At 37.9% G+C, this 17065-nt stretch overlaps 1 protein-coding gene across 5 annotated transcripts; it reads right to left on the bottom strand.

The window, feature by feature from the left end:
- Positions 1-1741: 1741 nt before the first annotated feature.
- On the bottom strand, positions 1742-15960 carry dus2 (dihydrouridine synthase 2). 5 transcript variants are annotated; one of them, XM_032547312.1, is made up of 17 exons: positions 15822-15960; positions 15340-15485; positions 15215-15260; positions 14201-14292; positions 14047-14090; positions 12765-12825; positions 12549-12596; positions 12370-12435; positions 11665-11735; positions 10480-10566; positions 9470-9544; positions 9036-9204; positions 6477-6598; positions 6215-6355; positions 5764-5851; positions 5025-5098; positions 1742-2870 (listed from the first exon to the last, which is right to left on the bottom strand). In XM_032547312.1, the coding sequence occupies exons 2-17, from the start codon at positions 15457-15459 to the stop codon at positions 2585-2587; spliced, it is 1590 nt and encodes a 529-aa protein (XP_032403203.1). In that variant the 5' UTR covers positions 15460-15485; positions 15822-15960; the 3' UTR covers positions 1742-2584. The 5 variants fall into 5 exon arrangements, with proteins under 5 accessions (XP_032403203.1, XP_032403212.1, XP_032403184.1 ...); XM_032547321.1 differs by having other exon boundaries at positions 15340-15477; XM_032547293.1 differs by having other exon boundaries at positions 15340-15533; positions 15822-15959.
- Positions 15961-17065: the final 1105 nt, after the last annotated feature.

The following is a 17065-nucleotide window of genomic DNA, read 5'->3' as shown; positions in this document are numbered from 1 at the left end:
GTGTGAAAGGAGTTTGGCTGATGGTTAGCTTTGGTTCAAGACACCATAGCGAGACCATTACAGGAAGCATTATGTGTTTAAGGATTCAATAATATTTTTTTCATTGTCATGAAAAATGAAAAAAACGTTGTTTTTTTTTTGTGGTACAAAATTCGGACTCAGGTCCCAGATTAAGAAATAGAATAAACAAATAAAATAAATAAGTAATTTATGTGATATATAGATATGTATTTTTAAATAATTTATGAGATGAAGCTAAATTAGATGCAGCTTGAGTTCAGCAGTCTGATGGCTGAAGGGTGTTGTTTTTAGCCCTTAGGACTGGGAGAAAAATAGACAAGCAAATAATTTTTTCATGCCATGCTGTCACAACATAGTGACAGTTTCAACAAATATGTAAAAAACTATATTTTATAAGAGATGCATACTGTATCTAAGGCAGACTTCCCATCAGTTTCAGGTGCAACACAAGAACAGACACATGTGCGGTAACACCTGAGTAACTGCTTCTGGTGTTGTTCTGGATGCTCCTCAGCCTCCTGCCTGATTAGAGCGACTGGAACAATCTGTGTGCAGGATGGGTGGAGTCATGATGTGGAGTGAACAGGTCAGATTGCTATTGATTAGGCACAACATTGGTAATGGGCTTGACCTTCTAATTTTCAGAATTTTCTCAATAAAGAAGTTAGTAAGATTGTTTCAGGTCCTGGTGGACTGGAGTTAATTTGCCTTGGTCACATGGTGGTTTGATTTCAGAAAAGGATTCCTTGCATTCTTCAGTTGTAAGTTATATATGTGAAGTGAAGTCTCTCTCTATAGATATCACAGTGAACCTGCAGTCCAGTCCTACAGTTCAAATTTTGACACTCCCTTCTAACCAGTGGAGCACCACAGGGACTTCTTCCTACCAAAGACGACCTTCATTTTAAAGGGAGCAATAGTATTGATTATGTCTGAAATGTTAGAAGGAAAGTTACCAGCTAATTACTGTGCCAAAGTGACAAAGGATAGAAAGAGATGGAAGAATAAACTTGATCAAAGTGTTCAGCTGAGTCAGTCGCTGAGATAACGTCTTGCTACATCAGAATTTTTTTTTTAAATAAAGTCTCTCAATTAAAGAGACTGGAAATATTTAGAAACCCAGTAACTTACTGATTATCAAGTCAAGTATGTGTCTCTGTGTGTTTGATGTACAACATGTTGATTCAAAACTAAATTTTGAAGTGTTTCATATGGTTTTGAAGCATTTCATATGGTTCTTTTGCTTCTTTGAGACACTTTAACATCCATGTTGACAACCTCATGTTGTCAACATGGGATTGTCAACATGTTGATTGTGTTTGTCAACACAAGCAACACAGATGATAACTGAAATTCCCAAAGAAGTTCATACAAGGCTAGAAAAATAGTTCAAATAGGGTCTTCGCCTGAATAGCAAAACATTCAAAAGGGTCAAAGTTCCCCATTAGCATCTTTTTACAGTTTTAGTGAATCATGAAATAAGGTAGCAACATTTCCCCTCCCCGTTCTTGTCAGGTCAAGAATCTCAGTTTGTTTCCTTTGGGGGAAATTCTTTCTGTCCTGGGAAAATTTGCTACAACAATTACATTATCCAGTCGACAGCATAAAGAATAGTATTCTAAAATAATACAAACAGAAATCATAAAACGTTTATCAATCATCCTCCCACAGAGTCTGTCTTATTTTAAGCCATTTATCAATCCCAAACATCAACACATGCAGATTTTTAAAATCTTTATGGATTTTCTGCGCTCTCGTAGAAAATTGTCAATAGGAGGCGTTGACTCGATCAGTATAGGTGACTCACTATTTCTATTCATCCCCAAAATGTACAAGAAGAATGAATGTGTTTAAAGCTAAAATGTTACATCTACAGTTCTGCATTATCTCACATCATTTCTTTATAATGACATTATTTCAGGCAGAGTGTTTGAAAGTCTTTCAAAAATGTTTTCATTGTACATTTAGTTTTGTCCAATCCTTACAACTGATCAGTAAAGTTGGTTTGGTTACTAAGACAGACAGAAAACAGAAAACCAGCTTCCATAAGGACAAATTAGCCTATTCCATCCAAATAAGAAATAAAGATTGAATGTAAATTAAAATATGTATAAATCACCTTGACAGGTTTACAATGACAACAAAACATCTTACAGCTAAAAGGAAACAATTTTAAATGGTGATTTTAAGCAGGAAGGCACAGATATTAAGGTTTATATGATTTTTGTGAAAAAATTTAACTGAACTAATTGATCTGCTTTACCTATAAACACAAATATAAACCTCGCCACTTAAACTTAAAACAAATGTTTAGTTTCTAATACATTAAATAAAAAAGCATCATTAAGGCCACCTGGCTTTGTCCCTGCTGATGGAATCAGTTGATCCAACTGGGAAAATAATCCTTTAGAAATATGGAAGACTTAAGCAAATCTTGAAAGAGTCTTATTTTAGTGTTTCCTCCAAGGAAAGGTTCCAGGCTTCAAAATATTACAACAGCAATAGGCTGATCTGCAGTCCTCTGGTTCAGTCAAACATTGCAGAAATCTGTCTGTCTTCTGTTTTAACTGAGAGCTTCTCTTAAAGCTTCTGCTTGTTTTAAAGGTGTGGCTGGGTTTTGCTCATCACTGTTCATCTCCACAGTGGGGCTTGGGGCTTCCGCTTCCTGCAAGATGTCAACATGCAGCTTTTTGCTCCTCCCTTCCTCACCGCTGCAGTTCGGCTTTCCCTCCCTCTTCCTCTTGCAGACCAAGCCAGAATCTTCTTCCCCAATGCGACCCTCTGGTACACCCAACACTCGCAGGCAGACAATAGCAGAAGCTTGCTCAGCAAACTTTTTCGACTTCTCCCTGTTAGAAATAGAACACAGAAAAGCAAACTGAAGATGAGTCAACATATAGAAAGGCTTTTTTTACATTGCTCTTTTACATCTTAAATTATGACAACATAGTTTGTTTCAAAACTGGGTCAAATAATGGATTAACAGAGGTGATTAAAAACAGAGGTCATCACAGTTGGTAACCATTGTGAAATGGTGATCAATGCATTTGATCACCATCATCAAGCCTTTTTGTTTCTTCTTTTCTTTTTATTTTCTGGGCCTAAATGAAAGAGTTGACCCAAGTCTGCTTTTAAGATTGCTCACTAGACCTTCATAGTCATTTTACTTGTCACAATAAAATACTACTGCACTACAGCTTCTCCCCATCAGAGGAGCCTGGCATGAATGATCAGACTAGTTAGCATAGCCACAGATGACAACGTACAAACGGTTTTCCTGTAAAGCAGGACAATGAGCCCAAGCAACAGAGGAGTTCATCAGGCAGAGAAAGTAGAAGGTCAGATCTATTCTAAACCTCCAGGTTTGAATGCCACAGAGAACTATTTGACCTACTAGGCAGGAGACTGTGGATGATCTAACTTTCCTAAATGAGGCTCTTCGGAAAGAGTTTGGGAAAATATCACAAAAGAAGATTCTAAAAGTTTGGGGAAGTCAGTAGGTCACAGGCTTCATGTAGTTATTGCAAGCAAAGGCTCTGAAACTGCACATGAAGGGCCTGATGTTAGAAGATTCTAAATAAGGAGTACTAACGTGCGAGTGTGGAAAAAAAAAAAGTTGCCATGTTGCATTCAATTTGAAGATTGTCTGGGCCGTTGATTACAGATGCAAAAATGGTGCTGACTTTATCTCATTATTTAAATGAGATCTTTGCATGTGCTACTAGCTGGCACCATGGAGAAGGTCAGACAGAAGCATGGTCATATCTTCAGAACCAGATAAAGTCTGTAAATAAAAACTAATATATTTCAGTTACATTTTTTACTGTATAATCTAAATGTTTGCAGCATACTACACAAAAGGCTGTCGTATGCTGCAATAGATTTTATACAGACAATAGATTTGATCAAAGTGACATTCAAAGATGCAAAACAAACTTGTTGGACATCAACAAAACAAAGAATATGGTACTGTATTTTCCGCACTATAAGGCGCACCGCATTATAAGGCGCACCTTCAATGAATGGCCTATTTTAAAACTTTTTTCATATATAAGGCACACCGCATTATAAAGAGCATAGAATAGACGCTACAGTAGAGGCAGGGGTTACGTTATGCATCCATTAGATGGAACTGCGATAAAGGGAATGTCAACAAAATAGTCAGACAGGTCAGTCAAACTTTATTAATAGATTACAAACCAGCGTTCTGAAAACTCTGTTCATTCCCAAAATGAATAAACAGCTGTTTTATTATTTTCCCCGAGGTAAAGTAAGTGACGTGGTATTTTCGTGACACAGTTTATCTTTTAACAACAGCAAGGTATAACATGTAGTGGAGGGGAACTTTTCCTCGATTCAATAAACACGTAAAAAACAGTCTGATACTGTTACGGTAAATCAAACGTTAGTGCAATCACAATATATATCCACTTCCGCACCATTGATTCGTTCATGTTAAATTCTCTCGCTGCTGCTCTATTCCCGTGTTCTACTGTGTGACTGATCGCCTTGAGTTTAAACTCTGCGTCGTAAGCGTGTCTCTTAATAGGAGCCATTTTGGGGTCTTTACACAAAACCCAGCGTGCACCGCGCGCTTCTTCTTCTACGGGGGAAAATGAAGTCGGCGGCTGCTTACCATAGTTGCGAGATCTGTTGTGGCTCAGTATTGGTCCATATATAAGGCTCGCCGGATTATAAGGCGCACTCTCGGCTTTTGAGAAAATTGAAGGTTTTTAGGTGCGCCTATAGTGTGGAAAATACGGTAAATGTTTTTTGGGGAAAAAGCTTGTTCAGTTTTTTCATTTTACCTTTTGTTTTCAATACTTCTGCTTAAACCAAAGTTGCCACTCAGGAAGCAGACTATGCTTTTACCAGAACATGTTTCATTTACCTGGTTGATGTACAGTATGTCAGGTTGTTGATGTACAGTATGTCATGAAGATCTGCCTGAGTGAAGCCACACACACACACAGGACAAAAACAACATGCATGTGTGTACTAACCAAAGGGATGATCTGTATTTTTTGTTGGCAACAGTCACAGTTGACTGAAATGCTCGATCCTGAGAGCGCTGTGCCTGAAAAGAAGGAAAACACACTGCTTTGTTTGAAGCATGCTTAGAAGACATGCCTGATTGCCTGGCACTTCACTCTGCCTCACTATCTGTACAACACATTAAAAAGAGGAAAGAACATGCACTTAAAAAACCTTTAGAAACACATTTGTTACATGCAATAATGCATGTTGGATGTTTTTTTCTTCTGAGGCCTGCATAAGCTGGTCAGTCTGCAGCCGGCTGCACACTGCTCATCAGGAGGATGAAACTGTGAGAGGAGCCATGTTTTATCCTTTTGATTGCTCTTACAAATCAATCATGATGAGCAGAATTTGGCTTTTCTTTTCTTTTTTTAAAAAAAGAAACCTTTCATGTCAAAAGGACACCATTATTTCAATGATTTCTACAAAAAATAATGACAGTAATAGAGATATTTTCACAGATCATCTGTCTCATAACGTACTGTAACAACATAGTGACAGTTTCAAATATGTAAAAAACTATGTTTTTTAATAAAAGTTACATACTCCACTTTTAAAGTGAGCCATTCACACCAAAATAACATATATTACAGGAGTAAATTTCTCAGCCCTAAAAATGTTCCTTAGTGTCCCAATTGTTCAGAGTGAAACTCTGAGTTTATTTCCAGAAGCTAAACCCAGACTGAACGTGACAGTTTTACGTACCGTTTCATACTGCGGCTGTTCGAGCTTCTCTTTGCGGCTCCACTCCAGCAGAAACATCTTGGGTGTGATCTGCGGTGGATAGTCTCTCCTTCAAACACAGACAAGTCACACAATGTTTATCAAAAATTATTTTTGACTGCCATTTACAATTATGCAGACATTTTTCTCTTTTTATGTACTAATCAGTTTGTTGCCTCTCAGTTTACAGTTTGACTATTAACAGTTTTAGTCTCTAAACCAAAGCGTTAAATATAAGCAGGTAAACTGATTAAAATGTAACAAACACCCTTTCAACTCCAATGTATTTTAACTGCTTTGTATCCAGACTTTCACCATTCCAATAAAAACTACAAAATGTCATGATAAACTTTTAAACCCATGTCCGTACAGCACACACACATCAAAAAAGGGTACATCTGTCATGTTAAAATGTGATATTTGACAGATTTACCGTTCAAACTTAACAGCCATGGTGGTCACATCTCCATCCATTATGGGTTTGTTAGGCTGATTACTGCTCTGAAGGGCTGCCATCTTGGCCTGAAGGTCCTGCTGGATCTCCTGGTAAAATGTCTGCAGTCCATATGCCTCACTGCAGTACAGTCAAATCACATCTTTTCGCTTTACACAACACTAAGACGGCTTACTGATAATATTCCATTCTGTTCCTGGTTTATACAAGAAAAGGTCTTTAGAAAACACAACTCTTGCACCTTATCTCAGCATTGGTCTGTGCAGCCTGCACCTGCTTCCCCAGTGGAGATTCCACCCTGTCTCTCAGCATCTGGCACAGACAGTACTTCGTGTTGAAAGCATGGTTGTCATAACGTATTGCCTGGAACCAGGAAACCCAAAAGCTCAAACCTGAGGCATATTGTCAGCATTGATTGAAATGTAGAATATATCTCTATAATAAAACTGCATTGACAGGCTGAACTCAGTTAGTAAAAACACTGTGAAATCAACGTGTTGATTTACTAAAAGAAGTTCATTCTGTAATTTCTGATGTTAAAAAACATGAGGTAAATCCACAGGCCACAGTGAAATGGCCCTGGGTTCAAAAGTGACTAATTTCACAAAATGCAATGTGCCCATTTAAAGAAATGCAGTCTGTGTGCTCTTCACTTTCAGACTGCCAGTTTACTGATAGTTTCCACCAGAGCTTCTAGAGGGAAATTGAGAGGCAGATCTACTAGTTGTCAGGTTCCTCTCCAGCGCAACCAGCTCCCTATTACTGTCAATGAAGCAGACAGCTGTAGCCTGAAAGTTAACCCCTTAACTGGCGGCATCCCATCCATGGGACAAATCTCGATTGTCTGAATTCTTTGCGTTTTTCTCCTCTTTAAACTCTGCCGGTGTCCATTATGACGCTTTTATTGGGCAGCCTAGAGCCCCCCCTTTTGATTGACACCGCATTCGACCAATGCGGTGGTCGGATGCGGTGGGAAATGGGAAAATGGCTTTTCCCATTTCATAATGGGAAAAGCCATTATGAAATGGCTTTTCCCGAGCCAATAATATCTAGAGAACAACTTGAGCTCATTTTGACATGCCTGTATTCTTTCTGGAATATTTCTGACTGGTCAACTCGGAGACTAAATCTAAAGCCACAGATGTGTAGCCAACACGTGTCCTGTCATAAGGATATAAGGCATTTTGGGGTTTGTTTTGACGTGAATCAAAACAAAACCAGCTGCATGCGTAACCATGCGTAATGTGTGCGTCTATGCTGCGTCAAATCAGGCTCTGTGCGCCCTCATGCGTAAAGGTGTTTACAGGACTTTTTCTCACCAACGGAGAGCCACATTGTCAGAAAGTGTCAAAACTGGATGTATTTCTTCAGCAGAACTTCACAACTCACGGGAGTGGATGATTATGGCCGTAAGAGTACTGACAAGTTTCAGATTTGAGAATACCGGAAACTTTTAGTCCTCCGCTGCTACAGTCAGAGTGAGGTGGGTAGAGCGTACCATAAGAGCGCGCATGGGAGCAGGAACGGGAGGGGGGATGTTAGCGTACCGTTACATGGTGGGGGGTAGCGAAGTAAAAGGAGGGGGGTTACAGTTCCAGCTAGAGTGTGGAGGGGGGAGAAGGATGTGGGGGTTAGCGTACCGTTAGAGAAGGGAGAGCGGGGGTGGTAGAGTATCGCAAGAGGGGGAGGAGGTCTGACTGCACACTAACCACCTCTACGTCCCTCCCCCGCTCTAACGGTGGTGGCAACTTGCTAAAAGCTTCCCATATTCAATTGATTGATATCAATTATCAATTATTAATTATCAATGGATTGATATCAATCCATTATTCATATCAATAATGGATTAGTTTTCTTTTTTTTACTATGTGAAATACTGCTACTCTGGTAGCATGACTTCTCCTGTTTAATCCACAGTTTCCCCTTCACATTGTTGTTCATTTTGAAGCAGTTATGGTGGCAAAAAATGAAACTGCTCAGTAACCAAAGACTGAGTGAGTTAGTTGGTGCCACTCAAAAGGAAATGTGTCCATCTCATTTTGAGCAGATGGGGCTTTCTTGGATGCGTCGCCCCACTGGCTCATCCCAAACTCTCATCTCCATCAGCTGTGATACTTCATGCAACCGGACCAGTGTGTGAGAAGCTTAGCTTTATTTAGCTGCCAAATGTGCTTTGGTGATACGATATGCAGCAGCGTTTTGTGGAACACCTACACTTTTGGAATATAGATTTCATCCCATAATTTGTGATGTTTTTAGATGCAGCATACATTAGGGATTTCTGTACTTTCAGGTTTTTTTTTATTTACTTCACTTTTTTGGGGAGGGTTTATTTTTTTTAGTGATTGCTACATCTATCCATGGTTTGTGTGATTATGCTCTATTCAATATGTAACTATGAATAGAGAAATTATAGTAACTTTTAAAAAGTTACATCCCTGTTAAGAATATGTCTTAATTAAAAGTTCACTTAAGACAAAAAAATATAGAATCTTGTTAAAGACTTTAATTCTGCAGCCTAAAATAAAATGATTCTCATTTGAATTCTTCATCCTAATCAGCCTGGTCACTCTCTAAAACAATCCCAGCTAGGTAAAGCACGGTGTGGTCAACTGCTTTAGATGAAACAAACTGAAACCTCTTAAAACGGAATGGATAGAAAACCTCGATAAAAGTAATCAATTCTTCCCATGAAAATAAAATGATAGTAAGACATACAATGACACAAAAATATGTTCTAGTTGCGTCTCCAGAGATGTCATCTCTCTTCCCTTTTTTCAGATACAAGTAACAAACTTACATATTTAATGTATTGCTCCATGACTTTTTCCACAGGAAGTGGCCCCTGGTTGCAAAACACAGACGGATTCCACATGGCAGCACGAGCCAACATGACAGACGACGCTCCTGTTGCTTTCCTGAACTTCTCGATATCACTGTTGGTCTTCACCAAATCTAGAGAACCTCCACTGCAGGACAGGTGATACAGTACATTTAATTAAGCAACTTTGCAAACCGCTTTGGATTAAAAAAAGACAAAAAACAAAAAAAGGGAGTAGAAACAATAATTGTATTGATGGGTTTCCGACACAGAGCAGAATTCCTGATTCAATCCATTATGACCTTGAGGAAGCAAAGCTGCCCCAAACAGTTCACACAACCAGCACCATGTTTGACTGTTAGTTTATGAGATGTAAGAACGCGCACAGAAAAGCAGGATATCAGTGTTTTTACCATGCCACGCTCAGGAGGAGCGGGACAAATGTCCCTATCGGAGCGTGGGGAAGCCGGGTGTTGTCTCGTATGTTTCCAAAACCACACACACAAAAAAACGTTGTAAAAGCTCACACTCCGCGTGACCCCACCGGACCCCGCACAGAGTAAAAAAAGCCGTTGGGTCCAAATATTTCCATCGCTTCAGACCGAGGAAGGGTTAAACATGCCAAGTTTTGTTTTAATGGCAGCAGCTTGCTCTCATGCAAATATCAGCAGGAGTAACTGTTATTTCTGTTGTGAAAAGACAGTAGGGATGCACAAATTCCAGTTTTCTGCCAGATTATTGATATTTAAAAAGCGATCAATGTGTAACCCCTAAAAATGAGCCCTTCTCCCCCCAAGGCCGAGTCCCCCGGGGAAACACTGCTCATGCTGTAAGAGCAATTCATTTTGAGTGGCTTCTAGATTCTAGGGATCTGGCAGGGATCACATCTGGGTTTGGCCTGTGAAGCTGAGCCTAAAAAAGTGTTTGATTAATTAATGATTTAAATAAGAATGGCAATTTGCATTGGCTCAACATTTTTACATTGAGCCAGGATGCAGTGATAGCTTTCTTACCTTAAAAAAATCATAATTTGTAGGGGGAGGGGGAATTGTATTTAGTAAGGTTATTTTTCAAAAGATAATATGAGTCAAAACTAACAAAACAGGAAAAAGAAGCCCCTTTTTTCCCTTTGAAACCAATAACTTTAGATTCTTCTGTAACATCTGGAAAACACGTTGCTATAGAGCGCATTGGTGCAAAGGTTTTAAAAAATAACATGTTAAGAATAGTCATTTGGTAAAAAAAAAAAAAAAAAGAGGTCCCTATCGGAACATTAAGCAATGTTAATTCTGCTTAACATTGCCTTTACAGAAATTTTAGACAGAGAAAAAGTGGTCCAGAAAGGTCCCAGTAGCTGCCTTTATACTGGTTTGGTGTTTTAGTGAAACAAAGGTCAGAGCAGTGGCTGATGACTGATACTCACTTTGCGATGACAGGGATTGAAACAGCCTGTGCAACAGCCTGAATGTAATCGCAGTGGATAGGATGTGTGGGACGCTCGTCCTTAAACCTGAGCAACAGCCGGAAAAATGACATGAGGATCAATTGCAACTAACACTCCAGCTTCACACTCACTTAACCAAGTCATGTGTCCACGCTAAAATGTCAGATAATTTATGCTGTACAAAAAATATTAATTTCTTTGGCTTAAAAGCTTTTGGCAGAGGAAAATAGCTTTCTTTATTTTGACAAATATAATAATTTTTTTAGGAACGCTGAGAAAAATGTGGCCCAACCTTACCAACCTCCAAGGTTCAGAAAGTGGGAAAATATTTCATTCATGAAGTTTCTAGCAACACTTGTTGTGAACAAGTGAACAACAAGTTCACTTGTTCACTAAAGTGGCATAGCACTTTAGTGCTGTACAGCACATTAAAAAGAGGAAGGAAGTGCGGTGGCATAGGGTCTTCAAAGCAGTTTACATTTGACTAAAACAAATCTATAAAATAGTAGGAAATAAAGTAAAAGCAACAAATCTCAAACTTTCACTTCTTTTTAAAAATGAAATGAAAGTAACAGGCAGACTAGATCTGTGTGGATGACCTTTTAGACATTTCAGGCCATTGTTATTTCATGTAATACCTCAAAATAATAAAAAGTCTATAAGTATGAATTTCATTTTGCATGTTTATGATCTATGGATTCTTTAGAAACAACACAAAACAAAACATGAAAGTTATGAACACAATGTATAAAAACAGTAAACAAATAGTTCTATTCTGACATATCCGTGTTTATAATAAAGAAAAAGCTTGAGTGTACACTCAGTGTGAAAAGCAGTGCTCTAGAGGGTTAATGATAGATATATTTGTAACAAATATCTTCATAGAGCACTTCAGTACTATATGAACTGAAGTGCATATAGAACACTGTGCAGCATAATGTTTGTAGTGCAACACTGTGCTGCACTATAAATACAGCACAGCGTTAAATCTGCACAAATGCTGAAGGTCTAGGTGTGGAATTAGTGCACCACACTACATTCCATCAACTAACATTAAAAAAGACATCGAAACAAAAGAGAGGACTTTCATCTATCACTGATTTGGAAACATTGATGTTTCTCGTGCTGCTACAGTAATAATGGAGAAAGAAAAGTGCCTCTTACCTGCCATGAACAGCAACAGCAGCGACGCCGGTCTTCTCAATCCGCTGCACCAGACTGACCGTCTCCTCCAACTGTTAACCACCAACGTGAAACACTGAACTGTTAGTCATTCTGCTTTCACATCGGCCCTGTTATCTTCCATTTTCACCATGTCACAAACTTATTTCAATATCTCATTTCTGCTTTGTTTCATTTCTCATACCAGCCTTTTGATGGCATGTTTTACAATTCCTTCTAGAAGTACAGATTTTATTTTTCAAAATTTTAACAACTTTTTTTTTGTTGCATTTGTCACATTTGAATCAAAAACTTCATCTTCTTTAACTGGGATTTGAGTGATGGACTAACTCAAAGTGGTGCATAATTATAATGTGGAAAGAAAATGGTGAATAGTAGAGCTGCACAATGAATCTAATCATAACTACCATCAGAATATCAGTGAATGAAAGCTGCAATCACAACGGACTTCTTGGATGCAGTAAATGGACCGAATGGACCGAACTTATATAGCTTATAACGAACTTATAACTTATATAGTAGTTGGTAGATCCTATATTTCCAGTGTCATGAATTCATGATTTACATGTCAAAATATATTTCAGAAGTTAGTGGACTACAACAAAATTAAATATTTAAAGAAGGAACGGCCTTAAAGCTTTACCAGCTCAGAAAATCTGATTTGATAACAGACTTGCGATGTCTCACCGAAGGCAGAATCCGGATTTTACACGTAACTGGTACTGAGACTCCCGTCACAAGCTTTTTAAGAATCTTTAACAAAGAAGAATAATACAGATTGGATCAAGAAAACTCTTGACAGCATACCCACAAATTTCAAAGTGGTTCCTTGTCAATTAAAAAAATATTTTAGTGGATATACTCACAGCTTCAATCTTGTCTGGATTTGATAGTAGAGCAGCTCCCATTCCACCCTGAAGGAAAACACAGAGCAGAGGGTCAGAGGTCAAAGCAGAGGCAGCAAAATAATATGCATCACAATCACAGTCAGGTGGTTACCCTGAAGGATATCTGCTCTAGCAGCTGTTTTTATGCAAGTGGTACAATCACAAAAAGAATAAAAACAAAACAAATCAACTTACCTTAGTGGAGTATTCCTTTGGACATCCCATGTTTACATCAATGGCAGCCACATCCTTCTCCCTGAACAACAGAAGAGACACAGTCTGAATATACTTCAGCAGATTATCACTTATATCATGACGCACCAGTTTACCAGTAAAGGATAAACTACAGGGTGTTTGCATGTGGAAAATGGAAAAAATGTGTGTGAGATACACTTCTTCAAACTAATGAAGTGTTCCTTTCTTCATAGAACCTACGAGGAAAGAAACATCTGCTGCTAATTAAATCTCATGTTTGTTCAACTTGAAGCTCTAAGACATCCGAATGTGTCTTAAAACAATGCTTTGGTGGAATAACATCAATGGAGTTTAAGTAGCAACATTTGCTGCCCAACAATCTAGGAGTGGTTATATGGCCATTTACAGACTATTTAAAGTTCATCATTCCACTGTTGAAAAAGATTATTCACAAGAGGGATAATTTGTTTTATTGCCACATTACATATGACAATCCTTCAAGAATCAAGAGGTGAATGAGCACACACATTTCCCCTAAAGAAAGACAAACTCAGACAAATGACAAAAAACACCATTTGATGGTAAATGTTAAAGTTCATGACAACACAATCAGATATTCTAAGGTATTCTAGAGTGAAATGTGAGGCTTCGTTGATCCCGAAACTTTAACAGAAGTGTGGCGAAGAAGTTCCTGTCCAGTCATGCAAGTAACTCAAAGTCCAATAAATGTCACCAACACTAAAAATAAAGACTTCACTTAGTTGACCAACTGACACATTTGAATTATACAAGTAGGTTGGTTATTGTTTTCTATAGAAACGTACAGAAAAAATGACAGACATCAAGCCAATAAAAACCTTAAACTGAACAAATTCACCACTCAAACAAACTGCATATTTTCCTCCTGTGGTGCTTTGCAGACGTGTACAAATGTGAAGCTTGTAAATGCTGTTTCTACCATTGTCTCACCTGAATGTGTTGCTCAGAAGTAGTGAAGAATTTTACATGTCAAAAAATATTAAATTAACCAACTGTCTTGTATTCTGCTGTCCTGAACTGTTACAATCAGTTCCAGGTATAGTGAAGGTTATGGAAATAACAAAAATATTTAAAGTTGAGCTTTGCAGGTGAGGTTCTGCACTAGAAAGGTCTCTCCATACTGATCTCCATGATTAAGAATCATAAATATTAATTTATTACTATTAATATTAATATAATTAATATCTAACTGCTTTGTTGCAGAGCTTCTTCCACTCTCCATTGTATGTTCTGTAATACTCACACAAGCTGGGCCACTGTTAAAGCTCTGTCAGGGTCAGCAGTTCCCTAAAAGTGTTCAAACAGAGTTTCAGTCCTGCATCTTGATCTGCAGAAAATGGTAGCCACTGCATAATACCAACTGGGTTGATGGCTGGTGCTGTTATGTTTGGTCTCACCATCTGGAAGACGACTCTGTCCTTTTCCCTCTCACAGGTCCGGAACATTACGCGCTCATCTGGAGCCACAAAATCCACCGTTTCCAGCACATCTGGTAAAACATACACACACAATACAAGCAATTGTCATAACATATATGCAAATGTCAGAAAACAAAAATCTTTAAGCATTTCCTAAAAAAAAAAAAAAAAAAAACTTAAGAAACTCAAGTTAAGCATCCAGAATAATTTTATTCACATGTAGACCAGTTATGAATATGTAAATGACTGGATCTGAATGTAAACGGAAAGAGGCAGCAGAATACAAAATGCTAATTTTACTTGTCATCATTTAGGCTTTGCATCAAAGTAAGTTGTTATTGTTTCAACTGACAGCGAGAAATGTCTGCAGCTCTCTGGTGCTGTTCTTCCTAACAAATCAAATCTACAAACCTATCTCTGGTCTCCATGACAACATAACTACTATCCCATTGGAGATGGACAGGACACAGCACCATTTCAGAAGCTAAACACACAAGCAAGACTAAACATCTTGAAACAGTTGTAATCTGTTTTGTTGCAGGTCAGCTGGAGAAAACAGTGGTGGACTTTGATATGGACTGCATAGGTATTTGACCAGGGCAGTATTACAAAAAGTCTGTAAACTGTGCCAAGAAGAAGTTCACCGCTGCTTTGTTTACATGTGCAATGGCATAAATTTCCCTTGCTTGCTGCTGAATCCTAGGAGAAATTACTGGGAAAAATTCAAACAATTACTTCCATTTTAATTGGTTGATGAGCAGAAAGAATTCATACAAGAACCATTACTTAGAGGAAACGTTCTGAGATTACAATTTAATCTTATTTTTAAATTTAATATCAGTGAACCTCTGAACGCACAGTTATGAATTTAGTTTACCTCCACACTGTGACTTGTCATTTTTTCCCCACACAAATTTTAATTAAAAGAGAAGATAAATTATCACAAGTTAGTGAGAGGGCCAGTTCATCTGAAGCTTTGGGAAAAGGTCTTACCGTTCACGATCCTCTGACATTGGGCCATTTTAATGTCTATCAGCTCCTGGGAAAGACCAAACAACGCGTTCCTTTTAACAGCATTTTCTAGTTTAATGTTTTGGGTCGTGTGGTAGCCAGCCTACCTCACAGTAAACTACATCAGCTCCGTAGTCCAGAGCCAGCAGCCTCATCGGCAGGGTCCCCACACGGACCATCGGGGCCAGGGCTGTGATGTTTCTGAAACTGAGCCTGCGTGCTGCCATGCTAATTGCTTAGTGGATCTGCAAAACTCCCAACATCAGAAACCCACGGTAAAATAACATTTTTTGTTCAAAAGCTACAAAAAAAAGAAAGAAAGAAAAAGGAAAAAAAAAAAAACATTAATCAAAACCAGGCTGAAATGGCTGGAGGAATATGCCAATTTAGAAATAAACCTGGATTTCTACCTTGAGGGGTCTGACATGTACGACATGCGTTCAACTGTTTACTGTAATTTTTCTGAGTAACATTTTGCGGAATATAAGAACAGAACTCTTGGCAAAATGCATACGTGCTTTCTCAACGATACGCTAACCACAAAGATGTTAGCTCGCAGGGTTTACCATATCTCAGAAAATTCACCTACCGGCATTTCAGACTGTAGCTGTACTGTGTGTTCATGTGGGAAACGTGCTGCCACACTTCCTGTTTAGGCTTCAACGTCATTATGTCAGCAATGACGTCTACACATATCCGTTCAACATACGTAGATTCAAGTTCAAACTTGGTTGTGAAGTCAGTATTTCAATCTAGCTGAAATTTCCAGATGATATAAAACCAATAAGTTAATAATAAGGCAGTGTAACTATGAATTTATCATAGTTACTCTGTCACTATTCTTCTTATTATTCTTATTATTTAATTTTATTTTTTTTAAGTACAATAGGACTGTATCATATCAGTGTCCACGTATCAACAGAGAACAAAAACAAAGATAGCTGCCGCATGAAGTGCTTTTCTGAGCCTTATGTGAGAAAAATAGGTTCAAAGTTTACTCTTTTTTTGCTTGTTCCAGCAGCTGAGGTGAAATGAAACAAAATAAAGGCAGTTGACATTATTGAAAAATAAAATGGACAAATGTGATATTATATCATATTTTTATGTTATATTTATAATCTATTACCAGAAATTATTCTTAAAATTACCAAAAGTCAATGTCAACTATGTTGGTCTTATGTTTCGCATGAAAATAGCAGGAAAATGTCTTGTAGGTGCATTACATACATTAAATGTATGTAATTTACTCTTAAGAAACTATCAAAAAAATAAAGAAAGAATCAACAATTAATTGCAATGGTTTGCCAGGATAACACTTGTTCTCTCTAAAAGAAACTGACATAATTTAGTTTTGGAAAGTTGTGTCTGTGCGACTGACCAGTTGTCTAGAATGATGTTCTTTTCACACATTATAAATCCATCATTCAATTAATTTTTATTCATAGAACACTTTTTGTACATTCACATGTAAAACAAAGTGTTTAGAGGTTACAAAATGAGGGACAGATATAACACCTCTAAAAGTTTAGATCTGATTAAATTAAGTAAAAAAAGAAAAAAAAACACAAATAACTGCAATGACAAAGCAGAGAATTAAAAGAGAGGGACAAATCAGTCAATCATATCAGACCCCGAGCTGACTGAGTTGAGTGGTGTATACGGGAGCAGTGCATGAAGGAATGAATGAATGAAAGCAATGTTGGAAAGAAAGACAGGCTAAGACTTCCATAACAATATGACAGGCTGATTTGTCAGAAAGAGGCTGCAAAGTGGGTTGGGTGCACACTACTTTTACACTTTCCATTTTGATTGAATTTTACTTTGTTGAATAAA

Source organism: Xiphophorus hellerii, chromosome 2, assembly GCF_003331165.1.
Source record: "Xiphophorus hellerii strain 12219 chromosome 2, Xiphophorus_hellerii-4.1, whole genome shotgun sequence".
NCBI classification, from domain to species: domain Eukaryota; kingdom Metazoa; phylum Chordata; class Actinopteri; order Cyprinodontiformes; family Poeciliidae; genus Xiphophorus; species Xiphophorus hellerii.
Note: the sequence above shows the minus strand (reverse complement) of the source record. Positions and strands in the feature narration are given on the sequence as shown.

Coding starts and splice junctions, on each gene's coding strand:
- dus2 (XM_032547312.1), bottom strand. CDS start 15,459: ATGGCAGCACGCAGGCTCAGTTTCAGAAACATCACAGCCCTGGCCCCG. Junction 14,091..14,200: donor ACAGAGTCGTCTTCCAGATG/GTGAGACCAAAC, acceptor GAACACTTTTAG/GGAACTGCTGACCCTGACAG. Junction 12,826..14,046: donor TTAACAGTGGCCCAGCTTGT/GTGAGTATTACA, acceptor TCTGTTGTTCAG/GGAGAAGGATGTGGCTGCCA.